At 39.4% G+C, this 15678-nt stretch overlaps 1 protein-coding gene across 1 annotated transcript in view; it reads left to right on the top strand.

The window, feature by feature from the left end:
• The window catches only part of LOC107707857 (aggrecan core protein-like), a 20155-nt gene that overhangs the window by 3416 nt on the left and 1061 nt on the right, over positions 1-15678 (top strand). Inside the window, exons 2-18 of the mRNA XM_016511959.1 lie at positions 2745-2827; positions 2908-3291; positions 3398-3572; positions 4394-4521; positions 4600-4893; positions 5254-5601; positions 6213-6387; positions 6639-6766; positions 6961-7254; positions 7397-7495; positions 8328-9914; positions 10184-10297; positions 11074-11187; positions 13783-13941; positions 14026-14108; positions 14198-14342; positions 14416-14598. Coding sequence (XP_016367445.1) covers positions 2752-2827; positions 2908-3291; positions 3398-3572; positions 4394-4521; positions 4600-4893; positions 5254-5601; positions 6213-6387; positions 6639-6766; positions 6961-7254; positions 7397-7495; positions 8328-9914; positions 10184-10297; positions 11074-11187; positions 13783-13941; positions 14026-14108; positions 14198-14342; positions 14416-14598 — 4486 coding nt within the window. The 5' untranslated portion in view covers positions 2745-2751. The remainder of the gene's footprint in view (positions 1-2744; positions 2828-2907; positions 3292-3397; positions 3573-4393; positions 4522-4599; positions 4894-5253; positions 5602-6212; positions 6388-6638; positions 6767-6960; positions 7255-7396; positions 7496-8327; positions 9915-10183; positions 10298-11073; positions 11188-13782; positions 13942-14025; positions 14109-14197; positions 14343-14415; positions 14599-15678) is intronic.

Here is a 15678-nt window from a genome sequence, read left to right on the forward strand (position 1 = left end):
TGGGCCTTTTTAACAATGGAGTCTATGTGAGTGTCCCACTTCAGGTCCTGAGAGATGGTGGTGCCCAGGAATCTGAATGACTCCACTGCAGCCACAGTGCTGTCCATGATTGTGAGTGGGGGGAGTGCAGGGTGGTTTCTCCTTTAGTCCACGATCATCTCCACTGTTTTGAGGGTGTTCAGCTCCAGGTTGTTAAGACTGCACCAGACAGCCAGCTCTTTAACCTCCTGTCTGTAAGCAGACTCGTCTCCGTCCTTGATGAGACCGATGACTGTAGTGTTATCTGCAAACTTCAGGAGCTTGACAGAGGGGTCTTTAGAGGTGCAGTCGTTGGTGTAGAGGGAGAAGAGCAGTGGGGAAAGGACGCAGCCCTGAGGGGCGCCAGTGCTGGTGGTGCGGCTGTTGGATGTGAATTTACCAATTCTCACTAGCTGTTGCCTATCTGTCAGAAAGCTGGTGATCCATTGACAGATAGAGCTGTCTAACACCCACTGAACTCCGGGAGCTGTGTTTAGTTGTGAAAGCGAAACTACTTTGTTTGGCCTTCCAAAAGAGGACGATATCTGCTTCGTCATGCCTGGAGCTGATCCATGCTGGTTGCTGAGGAAATACATTAACTTTGCGCTGTGGATCGCCGGATCGGCTTTCACCGTGGACGAAGCGGAGTTCAGTCAGGAGTCGTCACATGTGGTTGCCGCAAGCCCACCGGACGCTCCTTCGTCGAATCAAACGCATTTCATTACACCAAATACACAAAATAATGTTCTTTTTAGCAACATCATATGACCCCTTTAAGCTCTTTTCAACATGTGTACCAAAATATGCTGTTTCATTTCCACTGACTTTCCCTAATCATGTAATATTGCTAGCTATGGTTTATATGAGATTATCATGAATGGAATGCATCAAAATGTACTATTTTTGTCCTATGTATTTTTGTACCATGCTCTAAAACTGTGTGTTATCAGGCACATAGAAATATTGCACACTATAGCGACAACTTGGTTTGTTCATGTCACATACACTCTAAAAAATGCTGGGTTGTTTCAACCCAACTTTGGGTTTACATTTTTAACCCAAAAGTTGGGTTAGTCCATATTTGACCCAAAGTTGGGTTGAAACAACCCAGCATTTTTTAGAGTGTACCGTATACTTATGCAGGATTAATTTACCTATCAGAGCATTTTTTTTCAAGTGGGTTTGTCTGTATTTAATTTGCTTTACAAACTATTGTTATTATGCTGGACTTGATAATTGCAAGACCCTAAAATACATTTTTTTTTGTTTGTTTTTTTACCCTTTGTCATCCATGGTGGCACATGTTGTCCAATAATTACTTATTATTCACTGTAGCAGGTTTCTGAGGAGATTATACTCAGATTAACCGTTGCAACATTAAGTGATTCTGTCATTTAACTCACATTTGTATCTGCGACCTACACTCATTATAGGAATAATGTTGTTTTTTAATCCCTATCTCACATGCCGTCAATTGTTTCACAAGAACACACACAGCTTTTAATGTTTCACATTTGAGCAGTGGTCATTATTTTCTTCTGTCTTTTATCTTTCTATGACCTTCTAAATCTTGAATGATTTCCATTTAAGCTTCAACTGGGAGAAACAACAAAAAAATTAAGACCAGCACATAAGACATTAAGCCTTTTTCCCATGAAACCAACTTTGGCAGATGATTTTATCTTATCTGTCTTTTTCCTTTGTGCATTCTCTAAACCAATGGTTCCCAACCCTGGTCCTGGAGGCACCCCAACACTGCACATTTTGCATGCCTCCTTTCTCTGACGCACCGATTTCAGGTCTTGAAGTCTCTACTAATGAGCTGATGACCTGAATTAGGTGTGTTTGATTAAGGAGACATGCAAAACATGCAGTGTTGGGGTGCCTCCAAGACCAGGGTTGGGAACCACTGCTCTAAACACAGTCCAGAGCACTTTAACAAAAACACTGCACACATTTTACAAACAGTTTAATTGTTTTTCTGTGCTTTATATAAAATGACATAATATTTCTATAGCTTCAACATAATTTGTTTTACTATAGTAATTTGAGGGACCTCATAAATTAAAAATGGACTGTTTAAAGGTCACAGAGTGTATGCATCATGTATGCACACTTTCTCAGACATTTTTATGTTGATTGCTTTATAAGATTAGATTTGGTTTGGACTAGAAGGAGAGGACAAACTCGATATGGAATAGTGTATAAAAAGCTCTAGTTTAACTAACTATGAATAAGTGGCTCTCTGCTCTAGCAGTACGTGTAGATAAGTCTATGTATAGGAATGCTCTGCAGCAAGTCAAATAAATATAGCGTCACTCTTAAAAGCAGTCAACACTGGCTAATTTTTTTTAAGATCTTTTCCCCAAAAACTCTGTGAACTAGAAGAACAGCATATCTCTCTTTACCCATGCATGGCAGACATTTAGTAATTAACGGTAAGTTAATTCCCAAACCACCCGGTACAGATATGACCAGCTTGTTCTGGCATGAGAACTGTACTGTTCCTGTGGTAATTTTGGGAACTGAAAATTACATGTTGGTTTTTCTCTCTCAAAAACCTCTTATTTTACCAAACCTTTGTTATGAACTTAGAAATTCACATTTGGTCCATTTGATACAGTATATGCTGTCAGAATAAAATCTTTATAAAAACTGAGAAAAAAGTTGTTGCTGCTGAATATATGTGCAGATATGATGGTGATAACATTCTTTTAAACCTATAGGTGAACGATGCTGTCCGTGCTTTTGCTGAGCATGTGTTTCTGGGACTTCTCAGCCACAGCGTCTTTCGATTACAATTACACTGGTGCGTATTCATTATGTAAATTACATATTAAAATTGTTAGTATTCTTGAAAACCTCATTAACCTGGATATGTCATCACAGAGCCTGAAAACACTCTGAGTGTCAGCATACCCAATGAGCTTCCTCTCCGGCCTCTGATGGGTGACACATTAGTTCTGCCCTGCTACTTCCAGGACAACACAGTCAATGACCCTGGTGCCCCCACTATTGCCCCTTTGTCTCACCGGATCAAATGGCGTCTGGTCACCAAGGAAAAGTCCACAAACATTTTAGTGGCATCTGAAGGAGTAGTAAGCATTGACAAAAGGTACCTGGATAGGATCACCATGGTTGGATACCCTATGACACCCACAGACGCCTCCATTAAGATCACTGAGCTCCATTCCAATGACTCTGGAGTGTACCGCTGTGAGGTCATGAATGGGATAGAGAATGGTCATGATATTGTTGACGTTCAAGTTCAAGGTACTGTTTGTGTGAAGATCCTTAAAGAGAATATTACTTTATGACTGTGTGTGTGTTTTGTTTTGTTTTCTCAGAAATATGAAATCGATGTACTTATTTTGCTTAGGTATTGTTTTCCACTATCGTGCAATCACCACACGATATACCCTTACTTTTGAGAAGGCCAAGGCAGCCTGTATTCAAAACAGTGCAGTGATTGCTACTCCAGAGCAACTCCAAGCAGCATATGATGAGGGATTCCACCAGTGTGATGCTGGCTGGCTTGCAGATCAGACCGTCAGGTCAGTTACCTTTAATCTAAAAAGATTCCTGGTAAATTTACGGTAAAAATGGCAGCTGAGGTGTCTCGAAATTCACTCTAAAAATACAGTGAAAATGTTCCAGGTATTATAGTAAGGCATATTGGTGGATGTATATTTTACAACTTATATTTGCATATCAATAAGGGATATAATGTTGATATATCAATCTACATGAAAATCTGCTTTTTATCTTAAAATGTACTGATAACCACCATAATAGCACAGGTGGTTCGAGAAAAAGCCACATGATGAATCAAAATTCATTATAAGTGGCCTGTCCATAAAACATGGCCAATATTTTTATGTAGATGATGCACATACACAAGACAAAAAAATGTCACCGGATTGATGCAATAAACATTAACTAAATAACAGAAAATGTAACACAAAACTCCCTAGTTTACATGACTGATAACAAAAATAAGATGAAACAAAATTGTTCATAAAAAAAAATGTTAAGAAATATATAATTTGATGTGTGATGCAGGTACCTCTGGGAATGTCCTTTTATTGTTTTTCACTAAATTATAATGTAATTCATACTTTGTACTTTCAAAAACTCTAAATTTGACAGTATTTTACAGTAAAATTACATTTAATGCAATGACAAACCATTTACAGTTTTTCACCATATAATGTATAGTAAAGTAATTTAACATTAACCAATTAACAGGTTTACTGTAGATTTTTTTCCTGTAAAAATGACACACTTTTTTTTTTAACAATGTATATTTAGTTAATGCTCTATAATTTTGCTTGAAAATGTGATGGAAATAATATCATCTGTTTTTGGAAAAAAGGTACCCTATTCATGATCCTCGTGAGGCTTGCTATGGAGACAAGTACCAATTTCCAGGAGTGAGGACATATGGAGTAAGAGACGTGAAAGAGACGTATGACGTGTACTGCTTTGCTGAGAAAATGACAGGTACATGTTTGAGATGGCAGAAAACTAAATGCCTTCTTGAAAAATGCTAAAAAAGAAACGTTCTGTTTCGTCTTACAGGAAAAGTGTTCCACACTACTTCCCCTAACAAATTCACTTTTGAGGAGGCAAAAGCTGAGTGTACAAAGCTGGGTGCCAAGTTGTCCACCACAGGACAGCTGTACCTGGCATGGAAGGGTGGTATGGATGTTTGTAATGCAGGCTGGTTGGCGGACAGGAGTGTCCGCTACCCCATCAACATTGCACGACAGCAGTGTGGGGGTGGCCTGCTGGGAGTGCGAACCGTCTATCTGTTTCCCAATCAGACTGGTTACCCTCTCTCAGACTCCCGCTATGATGCATTTTGCTACTCTGGTAAAAAATTCTCTATTATTTCGCTATTCCTTATTTATAATTTATGATTGTCCATCCACATACATATGTGACCCTGGACCACAAAACCAGTCATAAGGGTAAATTTCTCAAAATTGAGATTTATACATCATTTGGCATAAAAGATAAATCGATAATTTTGACCCATACAATGTTTTTTTGGCTATTGCTAAAAATATACCCCAGCGACTTAAGACTGGTTTTGTGGTCCAGGGTCACATATATATTTGTGATTGTTTTATCCTTATTGATCCATTTAATCCACAATAATGTGTTTAACAGCTGGTGCTAATTGATCAGGTACTGACAGGTGTATATTGTTCATATATTCTTTTTATTTAGAAACGGGTGAGGAGGGTTCCGGCTTATTGCCATTTGACATAGAGACAACCACAGAAGCCGGCAGCGGTGTCCTGAGCGTGTACACAATCACAGAAAGCCCCCAGGTCTTTTTAAAGCCCACATCCACAAAAAGTGAACTGAAGGGAGAAGTTGTAACATATAAGCCCTCAGTGACCACTAGTGTCGAGTTCCCATATACTGCACTAAATATTTCCCAGCTGCCCCTTTCACCACCTCCCAGCTCTGCTGAGGTGGTTACGGACATTGTGGAAGGGATAACTGACAGGACTGATCTTGGCTCTGATTTATCCCATTTGAATGAAACCGAAGCTATCATGCCTGCCACAGGTATGTATCAATGTGGGAATATACAGTAAAAATGTATGTGTTCAGCTGTTCTCTGTGATTTGACATATGTATGTAATAATAACTGCGAAACACCACAATTTATGGTTAATATTAATTATATATTCTTATTTATTACTGTGTCCCACTTTATGTATCTCATTCATGGTGGCTTCAGTTCCTTTAGTTCACGTTATAGTTTTTGCATAATCAAATTTATCATGACAACAACAAACACGAAGACCAATGAATTTTATGAGGGTTACACTGTTCCTCTTTCTTCCTTGTGTGATGCTGTACATTGGTCCACCTGTATTTTCTGTGAATAATTGATTAATTTTTTTCCACAAAAGTTGTATTATGGCTTCAGAATATTTACTCGAAGTGTATGGGATAATTTTATGGTACTTTTTAATCCTTTGGAACAATATGCTGGGACAAGTGGGTCTCTGACAATAACCTTGTTAAAGATAAATCATGAAAATGCATGATTTTACTATTATTGTCATCAACATCAGTGTATTGTTTCAGTTTTATAACCCTATGTTTTTTTTCATACTCATGGTAAGTTAGATAAATCTGTTGACACCCATTATTAATAATTCTCTCTGCAGGGGTGGTCTTCCATTATCGTGCAAGCTCCGGTCGTTATGTCTTTGACTTTGTCGAGGCTCAACTGGCATGCCAGAGCATCGGTGCAGTCATTGCTAGTGCCCAGCAACTGCAGGCAGCCTATGAGTCTGGTTACCATCAATGTGACGCTGGCTGGCTGTTAGATCAGACGGTCAGGTATGATTCATTGCACTATTGTAACATTGTGATGAACTGTTCAATTTTTTTATTAAATTGTTGGTGTCTATTTTTATTATTTCTACTTCATAAATTATAATGTTTTCATTTATATATTTACCATATATAAACTTATAAGTATAAAGCAAAATATTTGTGGCAGGGTTGATGACAAATGATTGTAGTGGAATTATCTGCTTCATATTGCAAGACTATATGTTTACAAATGTATGTAAATAATGATTATGCAGGTATCCCATTGTGTCTCCACGTGAGAAATGCTCTGGTGATTTGGAGCATGTTCCTGGGGTGAGGTCTTATGGACTGCGTTCTGCCAATGAACACTATGATGTGTACTGCTATGTGGACAAACTACGGGGTAAGATCATTTACATAAATATATAAAAACTGCTATGTGGTCAAAGGGTAGGTAAATACATATAAATGACCTAAATTTTAAGTTTCTGAGAGTAATACAAAACAAGAAAAAAAAATTGGATTCTCTTGTGGGGTAAAGAATTACTCTGAATCACTGTGTAGCTTGAGTTTTAAAGTAAATGTTCACATTTTCAGGGGAGGTGTTCCATGCAAGTTCATTTGAGGGATTCACTTACGATGAGGCAGTGGCTTACTGCCAGGGCCAAAATGCCTCCCTGGCCTCCACAGGAGATCTGTATGCCGCTTGGAAGCAGGGCTTTGATAAGTGCCGTGCTGGCTGGCTTCTTGACCACAGTGTACGTTACTCCATCAGTAACCCGTGGCAGCAGTGTGGTGGAGGGAAGGCTGGAGTTCACACAGTTTACAAGTTTCCCAACCAGACTGGCTCTCATGACCTGCACTCCAAATTTGATGCATACTGCATCATGGGTAAATACATCTTCAGTATAGTTACATTATATACAGGCCTTAAATTGTAGATTCCTTGAAATGTAAAACATTTAGTCTGTTGAGTGTTTATACAACATACATTATTCTTTACATATTTGCAATTTTTTTTATTTATATATAGTGGATCTGGATCTGTCTCTGAATGAAAGTGAACCGAATATGACGGTGACAGAGGAGAAGATAGTGAGCGTGACATCCCTCCCTGCTCTTCTCAAACCTGGTAATATATTGTATTTCAGGATACATAAATGAGTCAATGCTAAAAAAAGATTAAGAAATATGCATGAATCATACATAAATTATACATCTGAATAATTGTTTAAAAAAAAGTGTTCAAATATATTGTTTATGTTTAATATATATTAATTCATAAATATTATTAGGTTTTGAGGAATCATACCCTGTGACATAGTTCATCAACCTGATCTAACCTTGCCTTACCATAAAAAGTGAAATAAAAGTCAAATTGTCTGATCAATGAACATTGACACACAATTGATGAGGGTCTGCAGGGGTCCTCTCATTTCCTGTTTAATCAAATTTTCTGCATGTTTTTTTTTCTTAATTTTGATATCAGGACAGCATCAATGTAATATTTTTGACTTTATCCCCCCCTCCCTTCAAATAAAAAAGAAACAGAAATAATTAAAAACCTGAGTGAAAATGTGTATTTAAAAGGATAGTTCACCCAAAAATGAAAATTCTGTTATCATTTACTCTCTGGTACCCTCATCTGATTCCAAACCTGTATGACTTTCTTTCTTCTGAAAAACACAAAAGAAGATACTTTGAAGAATGTTGGTAACGAGAATTGACCAAGAAAAAACAGACATTTCTCAAAATATATTGTTTTATTTGCACAGAGGAAATAAAGTCATACATGTTTGAAATGGCATGAGGGTGAGTAAATGATGACAGAATTTTCATTTTTGAGTGAACTATCCCTTTAAGTCATTGTACAGATGAATTGCATTTTTAATGTATTTTAATGCATGATGAGTGTTAATTTTGGTGCAGTACCTTAGATTCTGTGTGTATCTGTGTTTCCTCAGAAGGAACCACTCCTACTATTATCCCTGCAGAACCCTCTGGATCTGGGGCATCTGGGGCCAGTGGCACTGATGATCCTTTGAGCAGTGGGAGCGGGGATCAGCCGAGTGGATCACCTGTTTCAAGTGGAGACTCTTCTGGGGCCAGTGGCACTGACAATCTGTTGATCAGTGGAAGCAGGGATCAGCCAAGTGGGTCATTTGTTTTAAGTGGAGACTCTTCTGGGGCCAGTGGCACCGATGATCTGTTGAGCAGTGGAAGCGGGGATCAGCCGAGTGGGTCATTTGTTTTGAGTGGAGACTCTTCTGGAGCCAGTGGCACTGGCGATCTGTTGGGCAGTGGGAGCGGGGATCAGCCGATTGGGTCATTTGTGTCAAATGGAGACTCCTCTGGGGCCAGTGGTAGTGGGGATCTGCCAAGCGGGTCTGGAGGCTCATCAGGATCTGGCAGTGGCTTAGATATCCAAGTGACCTTTTCAGGAAGTGACTCTGTTTTATCAGGAGTTGGATCAGCTTCAGGACGACCTAAGGAGGCTGGGGAGGCAGGCACAGAGATCCTCACCTTGCCCTTTGGCCAGGGCTCAGGCCTCTTCGGACTGGACACCTCTGGATCGGGATCAGGGAGTTGGTCAGGGTATAGCTTTGAAGAGAGTGGCTCTACCTCAGACTTTTCCAGCAGCTCAGAAGAAAGCGACGAGAGTGGAGACCTTTCTGGCATCTCTTCAGGATCAGGTTCCAGTGAGGAATCCTCAGGATTCAGTGGTTTCCCATCAGGATTTTTTCCCTCTGGAGGATCCAGTGGCATTTCATTCATCGATGGCAGTGGTGTCATGGTGGATAGCTCATGGTTGAAGGTGTCCACTGCTCCACATTTAATAGAACAAGAGCTGGGTGGAAGCCATTTGGATTTTAGCAGATCAGGACATATCTCAGAGTCTGGGGTGAGCGGTGATATCTCTGGGATGAGTGGTGATATATCTGGAGATAGTGGTGTTCACAGTGGCTCTGGGAGTGGTTTAGAGTTTTCTGGTCTGACATTTTTGGGGTCGGGCTTCATTGATCTCAAAGAACAATCTCGTGAGCAGGAAGCTTCTGGACTTTTGCTGTTTGGGTCTGGTGAGGGAAGTGGATTTACATCTGGAGGCTATGCCATTGAATCAGGAGAAAGATCAGGGGAATCAGCTAGCGGTGAGATCGTCTTCTTCACTAATAATGGCATGGTGGAAATATCCAACAAGCCCTTCCAAAGCATGGAGCTAGGAAGGGCGGAGGTGGAGTACAGTGGCACCGTCAGGGTGTCCTCAGGGAGTGGAGACGACCAAAGTGCCTATGGTAGTGGACAAGAACACGAATGGATCCCAGTTACTGAAGATACGCCAACAGTGAACTCCAGTGATGTTCCTTCAGCTGTACTATCTGCTCAAGGGCCATCTGGCCTGTACAGTGATGCTGCAGGACCTCCAGTGCTTTATTCAGAACCAGAGGGGACCACGAGTAAACTTGAAACTGTTACTTCTGCAGCTTTGTCTTCTACCACAGAACCTACTTCTTTACAGAGCCCTTCTGTCACGGAAGGACTTGTTGTGAATGGTGAGATTCCCATTGCGTAAAATTTGTTAAAATATAGAATAGAGAGACATGACATATCAGTACCATATCCGTTATTGGCCAATATTAATGATTTGTTGTGTATACAATTTTTATATTGCTTATTTATTGTTATCATAGCGTGAAAATAATGGTTAACTCATTGGTGCATCATATGGAAATCTATTTCTTCTCACCTCTTGAGACATAAACTGCTCCTATTCATCATGTTTAAATGTGTTGCTCTCTTTCTTTCTCAAAAAACATAATAGCTTCTCTTAACCCATGTGAACCAAACCCTTGTGGAGCTGGGGTGTGCTCAGTCAAGGATGGGGTGGGCGTTTGTCACTGCCCACCTGGACTGCATGGAGAAGAGTGCCAGTTTGGTAAGTCAGACTGAATTGACCCAGTTATTGAATCAGTCACATAAATTATGATTAAAATGTTAGATTTTGATTATTGGGCATTTTGACAAACATTTTTATTATGAACAGCCATCCTGTTTGCCTATAACAGCTGTTGTTGCTTTTTAGGCTCATATTTATCTTCAAATGAATCAAATGTCTCTAAGTGTCTCAATGTTTTTTCATTTTATTTGTGAATAACTTCTGTTCAGTTTGCTCTTGCCTGATTGATGTCCTCACAGTCCATTTTACAGGTTATGTGTCTCGTGTGTGTGATTAAATACTTCTCAACTTACTCCGCTCTTGTGTCCAGATGTCTTTTCAGTGACTGTTCACCTGTGTTGTTTTTGTTCAGCTGTGCCTTTGCTGCAGTCTGGTTTAATCAGCACGCCTTCTAACATCTGGTACATGCTCATACTTCTCGTCCATCATCTTCATATGAATCTGAACTCTAAAATTCTGCTTCTGTTTCTGGAACTGTAAGAGTGCTGATCTGCTCTCCGCATGAGAGGCATAAAAACTGATCCAGGTCAGCGCTCTTACAGTAACTGCAACTGACTCTGATCTCTCCTTCAATGTACCACAATTTACTAGGTCTCTCTTCTCAGCTTATCAAAATATTGATGCTATAATTACTCAAGAGATTTGTTTAGAAGCAGCTCCAAGAGTTCTGATTCAATGATGCTCTCTGCTAAGCTTGGCCTTCCTCAGGGCATCTTCATAGTAGTCAGCTTTAATCACTAAACCTTTATTTGCAGAGGTTGATGTTTGCCATTCAAATCCTTGTGCCAATGGAGCCACCTGTGTGGAGGTGGAGGACACTTTCAAATGCTTATGTCTGCCCAGCTACGAAGGAGACCGCTGTGAGATTGGTATGAGGCTGCTTCAGCTAATTCTACTAACAGTCTTTCAAAAACAACCTTAAAGGTGACATACAACTCTAGATGTCACTGAATGAAAGTCCCTGGAAACAGAGCATATGTGTGTGTTGAGTAGGGATTGGTGAGTTGTTGTTTTTTTTTGTGAGAGAGTTTTGCCAGTCCTTTTATGGAAATCTGTTGCAGTTTTCATTCAGTGTCATTCAGGATGCAATGATGCTTTTGCAGGTACTGTAAAAATATAGCAAGAAACTACAACCTTTTTAGTAACTCAGAAAGGAAGAGGCTGATGTAAACCAGTTCATATTTTCCATCTGAGCAGCGACTAGAAATAACTCGTTTGTTCATTTTCTGCTGGATGTTTCTCTTGGCTTAATATATGGAATTTAATCATCTGTCTTCTGGAATACTTGCGATTGTGGAAAATCACTTTATCTGATAAGCTGATATTATGCCACGTAAAAGGCATTTGACACTTTCTTAAAACACTGGTTTTAAACACTGAAAGATAAAGTGACTTTATCCAAATCCCTCAGCACATTCCATTATACATTTGCCATTTGTTTCTTATTTAAACCCTTGTGGAGCTGGGGTGTGCTCAGTCAAGGATGGGGTGGGCGTTTGTCACTGCCCACCTGGACTGCATGGAGAAGAGTGCCAGTTTGGTAAGTCAGACTGAATTGACCCAGTTATTGAATCAGTCACATAAATTATGATTAAAATGTTAGATTTTGATTATTGGGCATTTTGACAAACATTTTTATTATGAACAGCCATCCTGTTTGCCTATAACAGCTGTTGTTGCTTTTTAGGCTCATATTTATCTTCAAATGAATCAAATGTCTCTAAGTGTCTCAATGTTTTTTCATTTTATTTGTGAATAACTTCTGTTCAGTTTGCTCTTGCCTGATTGATGTCCTCACAGTCCATTTTACAGGTTATGTGTCTCGTGTGTGTGATTAAATACTTCTCAACTTACTCCGCTCTTGTGTCCAGATGTCTTTTCAGTGACTGTTCACCTGTGTTGTTTTTGTTCAGCTGTGCCTTTGCTGCAGTCTGGTTTAATCAGCACGCCTGCTAACACCTGGTATATGCTCATACTTCTCGTCCATCTTCAAATGAATCTGAACTCTGCTTCTGTTTCTGGGACTGTAAGAGTGCTGATCTGCTCACCTCATGAGAAGCTAAAAACTGATCCCAGGTCAGCGCTCTTACAGCAACTGCAACTGACTCTGATCTCTCCTTCAATTTACCACAATTTACTGAGTGTCTCTTCTCAGCTTATCAAAATATTGATGGTATAATTATGCAAGAGATTCGTTTAGAAGCAGCTCCAAGAGTTCTGATTCAATGATGCTCTCTGCTAAGCTTGGCCTTCCTCAGGGCATCTTCATAGTAGTCAGCTTTAATCACTAAACCTTTATTTGCAGAGGTTGATGTTTGCCATTCAAATCCTTGTGCCAATGGAGCCACCTGTGTGGAGGTGGAGGACACTTTCAAATGCTTATGTCTGCCCAGCTACGAAGGAGACCGCTGTGAGATTGGTATGAGGCTGCTTCAGCTAATTCTACTAACAGTCTTTCAAAAACAACCTTAAAGGTGACATACAACTCTAGATGTTGCTGAATGAAAGTCCCTGGAAACAGAGCATATGTGTGTGTTGAGTAGGGATTGGTGAGTTGTTGTTTTTTTTGTGAGAGAGTTTTGCCAGTCCTTTTATGGAAATCTGTTGCAGTTAAACATCAGTGTCATTCAGGATGCAATGATGCTTTTGCAGGTACTGTAAAAATATAGCAAGAAACTACAACCTTTTTAGTAACTCAGAAAGGAAGAGGCTGAGGTAAACAGAAAGTGACCAGTTCATATTTTCCATCTGAGCAGCGACTAGAAATAACTCGTTTGTTCATTTTCTGCTGGATGTTTCTCTTGGCTTAATATATGGAATTTAATCATCTGTCTTCTGGAATACTTGCGATTGTGGAAAATCACTTTATCTGATAAGCTGATATTATGCCACGTAAAAGGCATTTGTCACTTTCTTAAAACACTGGTTTTAAACACTGAAAGATAAAGTGACTTTATCCAAATCCCTCAGCACATTCCATCATACATTTGTCATTTGTTTCTTATTTGCATGTACAACAAGTATTAAAGGGATAGTTCACCCATAGATGAAAGCTGTGGCATCATTTATGCACCCTCATGTTGTTCCAAGCCCATAAGCTTTTCATTCATCTTTGAAACACAAATGAAGATATTTTTTAATGAAACCTGAGAGATTTCTGTCCCTCCATTTAAAGTCAATTCCACTGACTCCACAAAATGTGTGAGAATCAGGTTTGTTATCGCTTTTGGTGGTATGGACTTTAAATGGAGGGACAGAAATCTCTCAGGTTTCATCAGAAATATCTTTGTGTTTCAATGAACAAAAGTCTTATGGGTGTGGAACATGAGGATGAGTAAATTAAGACAGATTTTTCATTTTTGGATGAACTAAGCCTGTGTCAGAGACAATTACATCTTGCAAAAGTGGTCTAAAAAGAATATCTGGTGAAACAGTGGTGAAAATGCCATGTGATGTTGCTTTAGATGTGCACAGCTGTGAAGAGGGCTGGACTAAGTTTCAGAGCAACTGTTACTTGCATTTCTCAACGAGAGAGACCTGGCTGGATGCTGAGCAGCGCTGTCGAGACTTATACGCTCACCTGGTGAGCATTATCACTCCAGAGGAGCAAGCCTTCATCAACGGTGAGTGTGTGTCTGTACGTGTGTTGAAGTTTCTAAGTATCTGTGTTGTTTTTCTGATTACAAACAATCACCCTCTTGTAACAGCATATGCACAAGACTATCAGTGGATTGGACTGAACGATAAAACGGTGGAAAATGACTTCCGCTGGTCAGATGGGACCTCACTGGTAAAGCCTGACTCTTAAGAAGCTGTATTTCTAATAATAGAGCTATCTGATTCAGACACAATGCTGGATTTTTCTCTTCCTCTCCTTAGCAATATGAGAACTGGAGGCCTAACCAACCCGACAATTATTTTAACTCCGGTGAAGACTGTGTCGTAATGATCTGGCATGAAAATGGCCAATGGAATGACGTGCCATGCAACTACCACTTACCTTTCACATGCAAAACAGGTCCAGGTATGCACACCAACAAATCACTGTTGAGACCATTTTTCAGATTCAGTTTCAATTTGACTTCCCCTTCTTTCAGTGACATGTGACCAACCTCCTAAAGTGGAGAATGCCAGGATGTTTGGAAACAAGAAGGATGGTTACCAGGTGAATTCTATAATCAGATACCAGTGCAGTGAAAACTTCACACAGCGCCACCTACCTGTGATCCGCTGCATGGCAGATGGACAGTGGGAGAAGCCGCAAGTGCGATGCATAGCCAGTAAGCTACTCAAGCATTACCAAAAACATTACCATTACCTGACCATTAAAAAGTTTGGGGTTGGTAAGATTTTGAAATGTTTATGAAAAAAGTGTCTTATGCTCACCAAGGCTACCATCTTATGCTCACCATCTTTTGATGAAAAATACAGTAAAACAGTAATATTGTGAAATATTATTACAATTTGAGATAACTGCTATTTTCATATATATTTTAAAGTATAATTTATTAATGTTATGACAAAGCTGAATTTACAGCAGCTATTACTCCATGATCCTTCAGAAATCATTCTAATATCCTGATTTGGTGCTCAAGAAACATTTCTTCTTCTTCTTCAGTGTTGTAAATGGTTGTGCTGCTTTACCATAATTCTTTTTTATAATAATGCAAATGTATTTTCTGTCTCTTTTGATCAATTTAATGTGTCATTGCTGAATAAATTTATTAATTTCTTTAAAAAAAAAAAAAAAATCATACTGATCCCGAACATTTTAAATCATATATCTACGGGGGCATCTCAATAAATTAGAATGTCGTGGAAAAGTTCATTTATTTCAGTAATTCAACTCAAATTGTGAAACTCGTGTATTAAATAAATTCAATGCACACAGACTGAAGTAGTTTAAGTCTTTGGTTCTTTTAATTTTGATGATTTGGGCTCACATTTAACAAAAACCCACCAATTCACTATCTCAACAAATTAGAATACTTCATAAGACCAATAAAAAAAAACATTTTTAGTGAATTGTTGACCTTCTGGAAAGTATGTTCATATACTGTACATGTACTCAATACTTGGTAGGGGCTCCTTTTGCTTTAATTACTGCCACAATTCGGCGTGGCATGGAGGTGATCAGTTTGTGGCACTACTGAGGTGGTATGGAAGCCCAGGTTTCTTTGACAGTGGCCTTCAGCTCATCTGCATTTTTTGGTCTCTTGTTTATCATTTTTCTCTTGACAATACCCCATAGATTCTCCATGGGGTTCAGGTCTGGTGAGTTTGCTGGCCAGTCAAGCACACCAAACACCATGGTCATTTAACCAACTTTTGGTGCTTTTGGCAGTGTGGGCAGGTGAAAA

Source organism: Sinocyclocheilus rhinocerous, unplaced genomic scaffold (genome assembly GCF_001515625.1).
Source record: "Sinocyclocheilus rhinocerous isolate Xijiao unplaced genomic scaffold, SAMN03320098_v1.1 scaffold2340, whole genome shotgun sequence".
Taxonomy (NCBI): Eukaryota; Metazoa; Chordata; class Actinopteri; order Cypriniformes; family Cyprinidae; genus Sinocyclocheilus; species Sinocyclocheilus rhinocerous.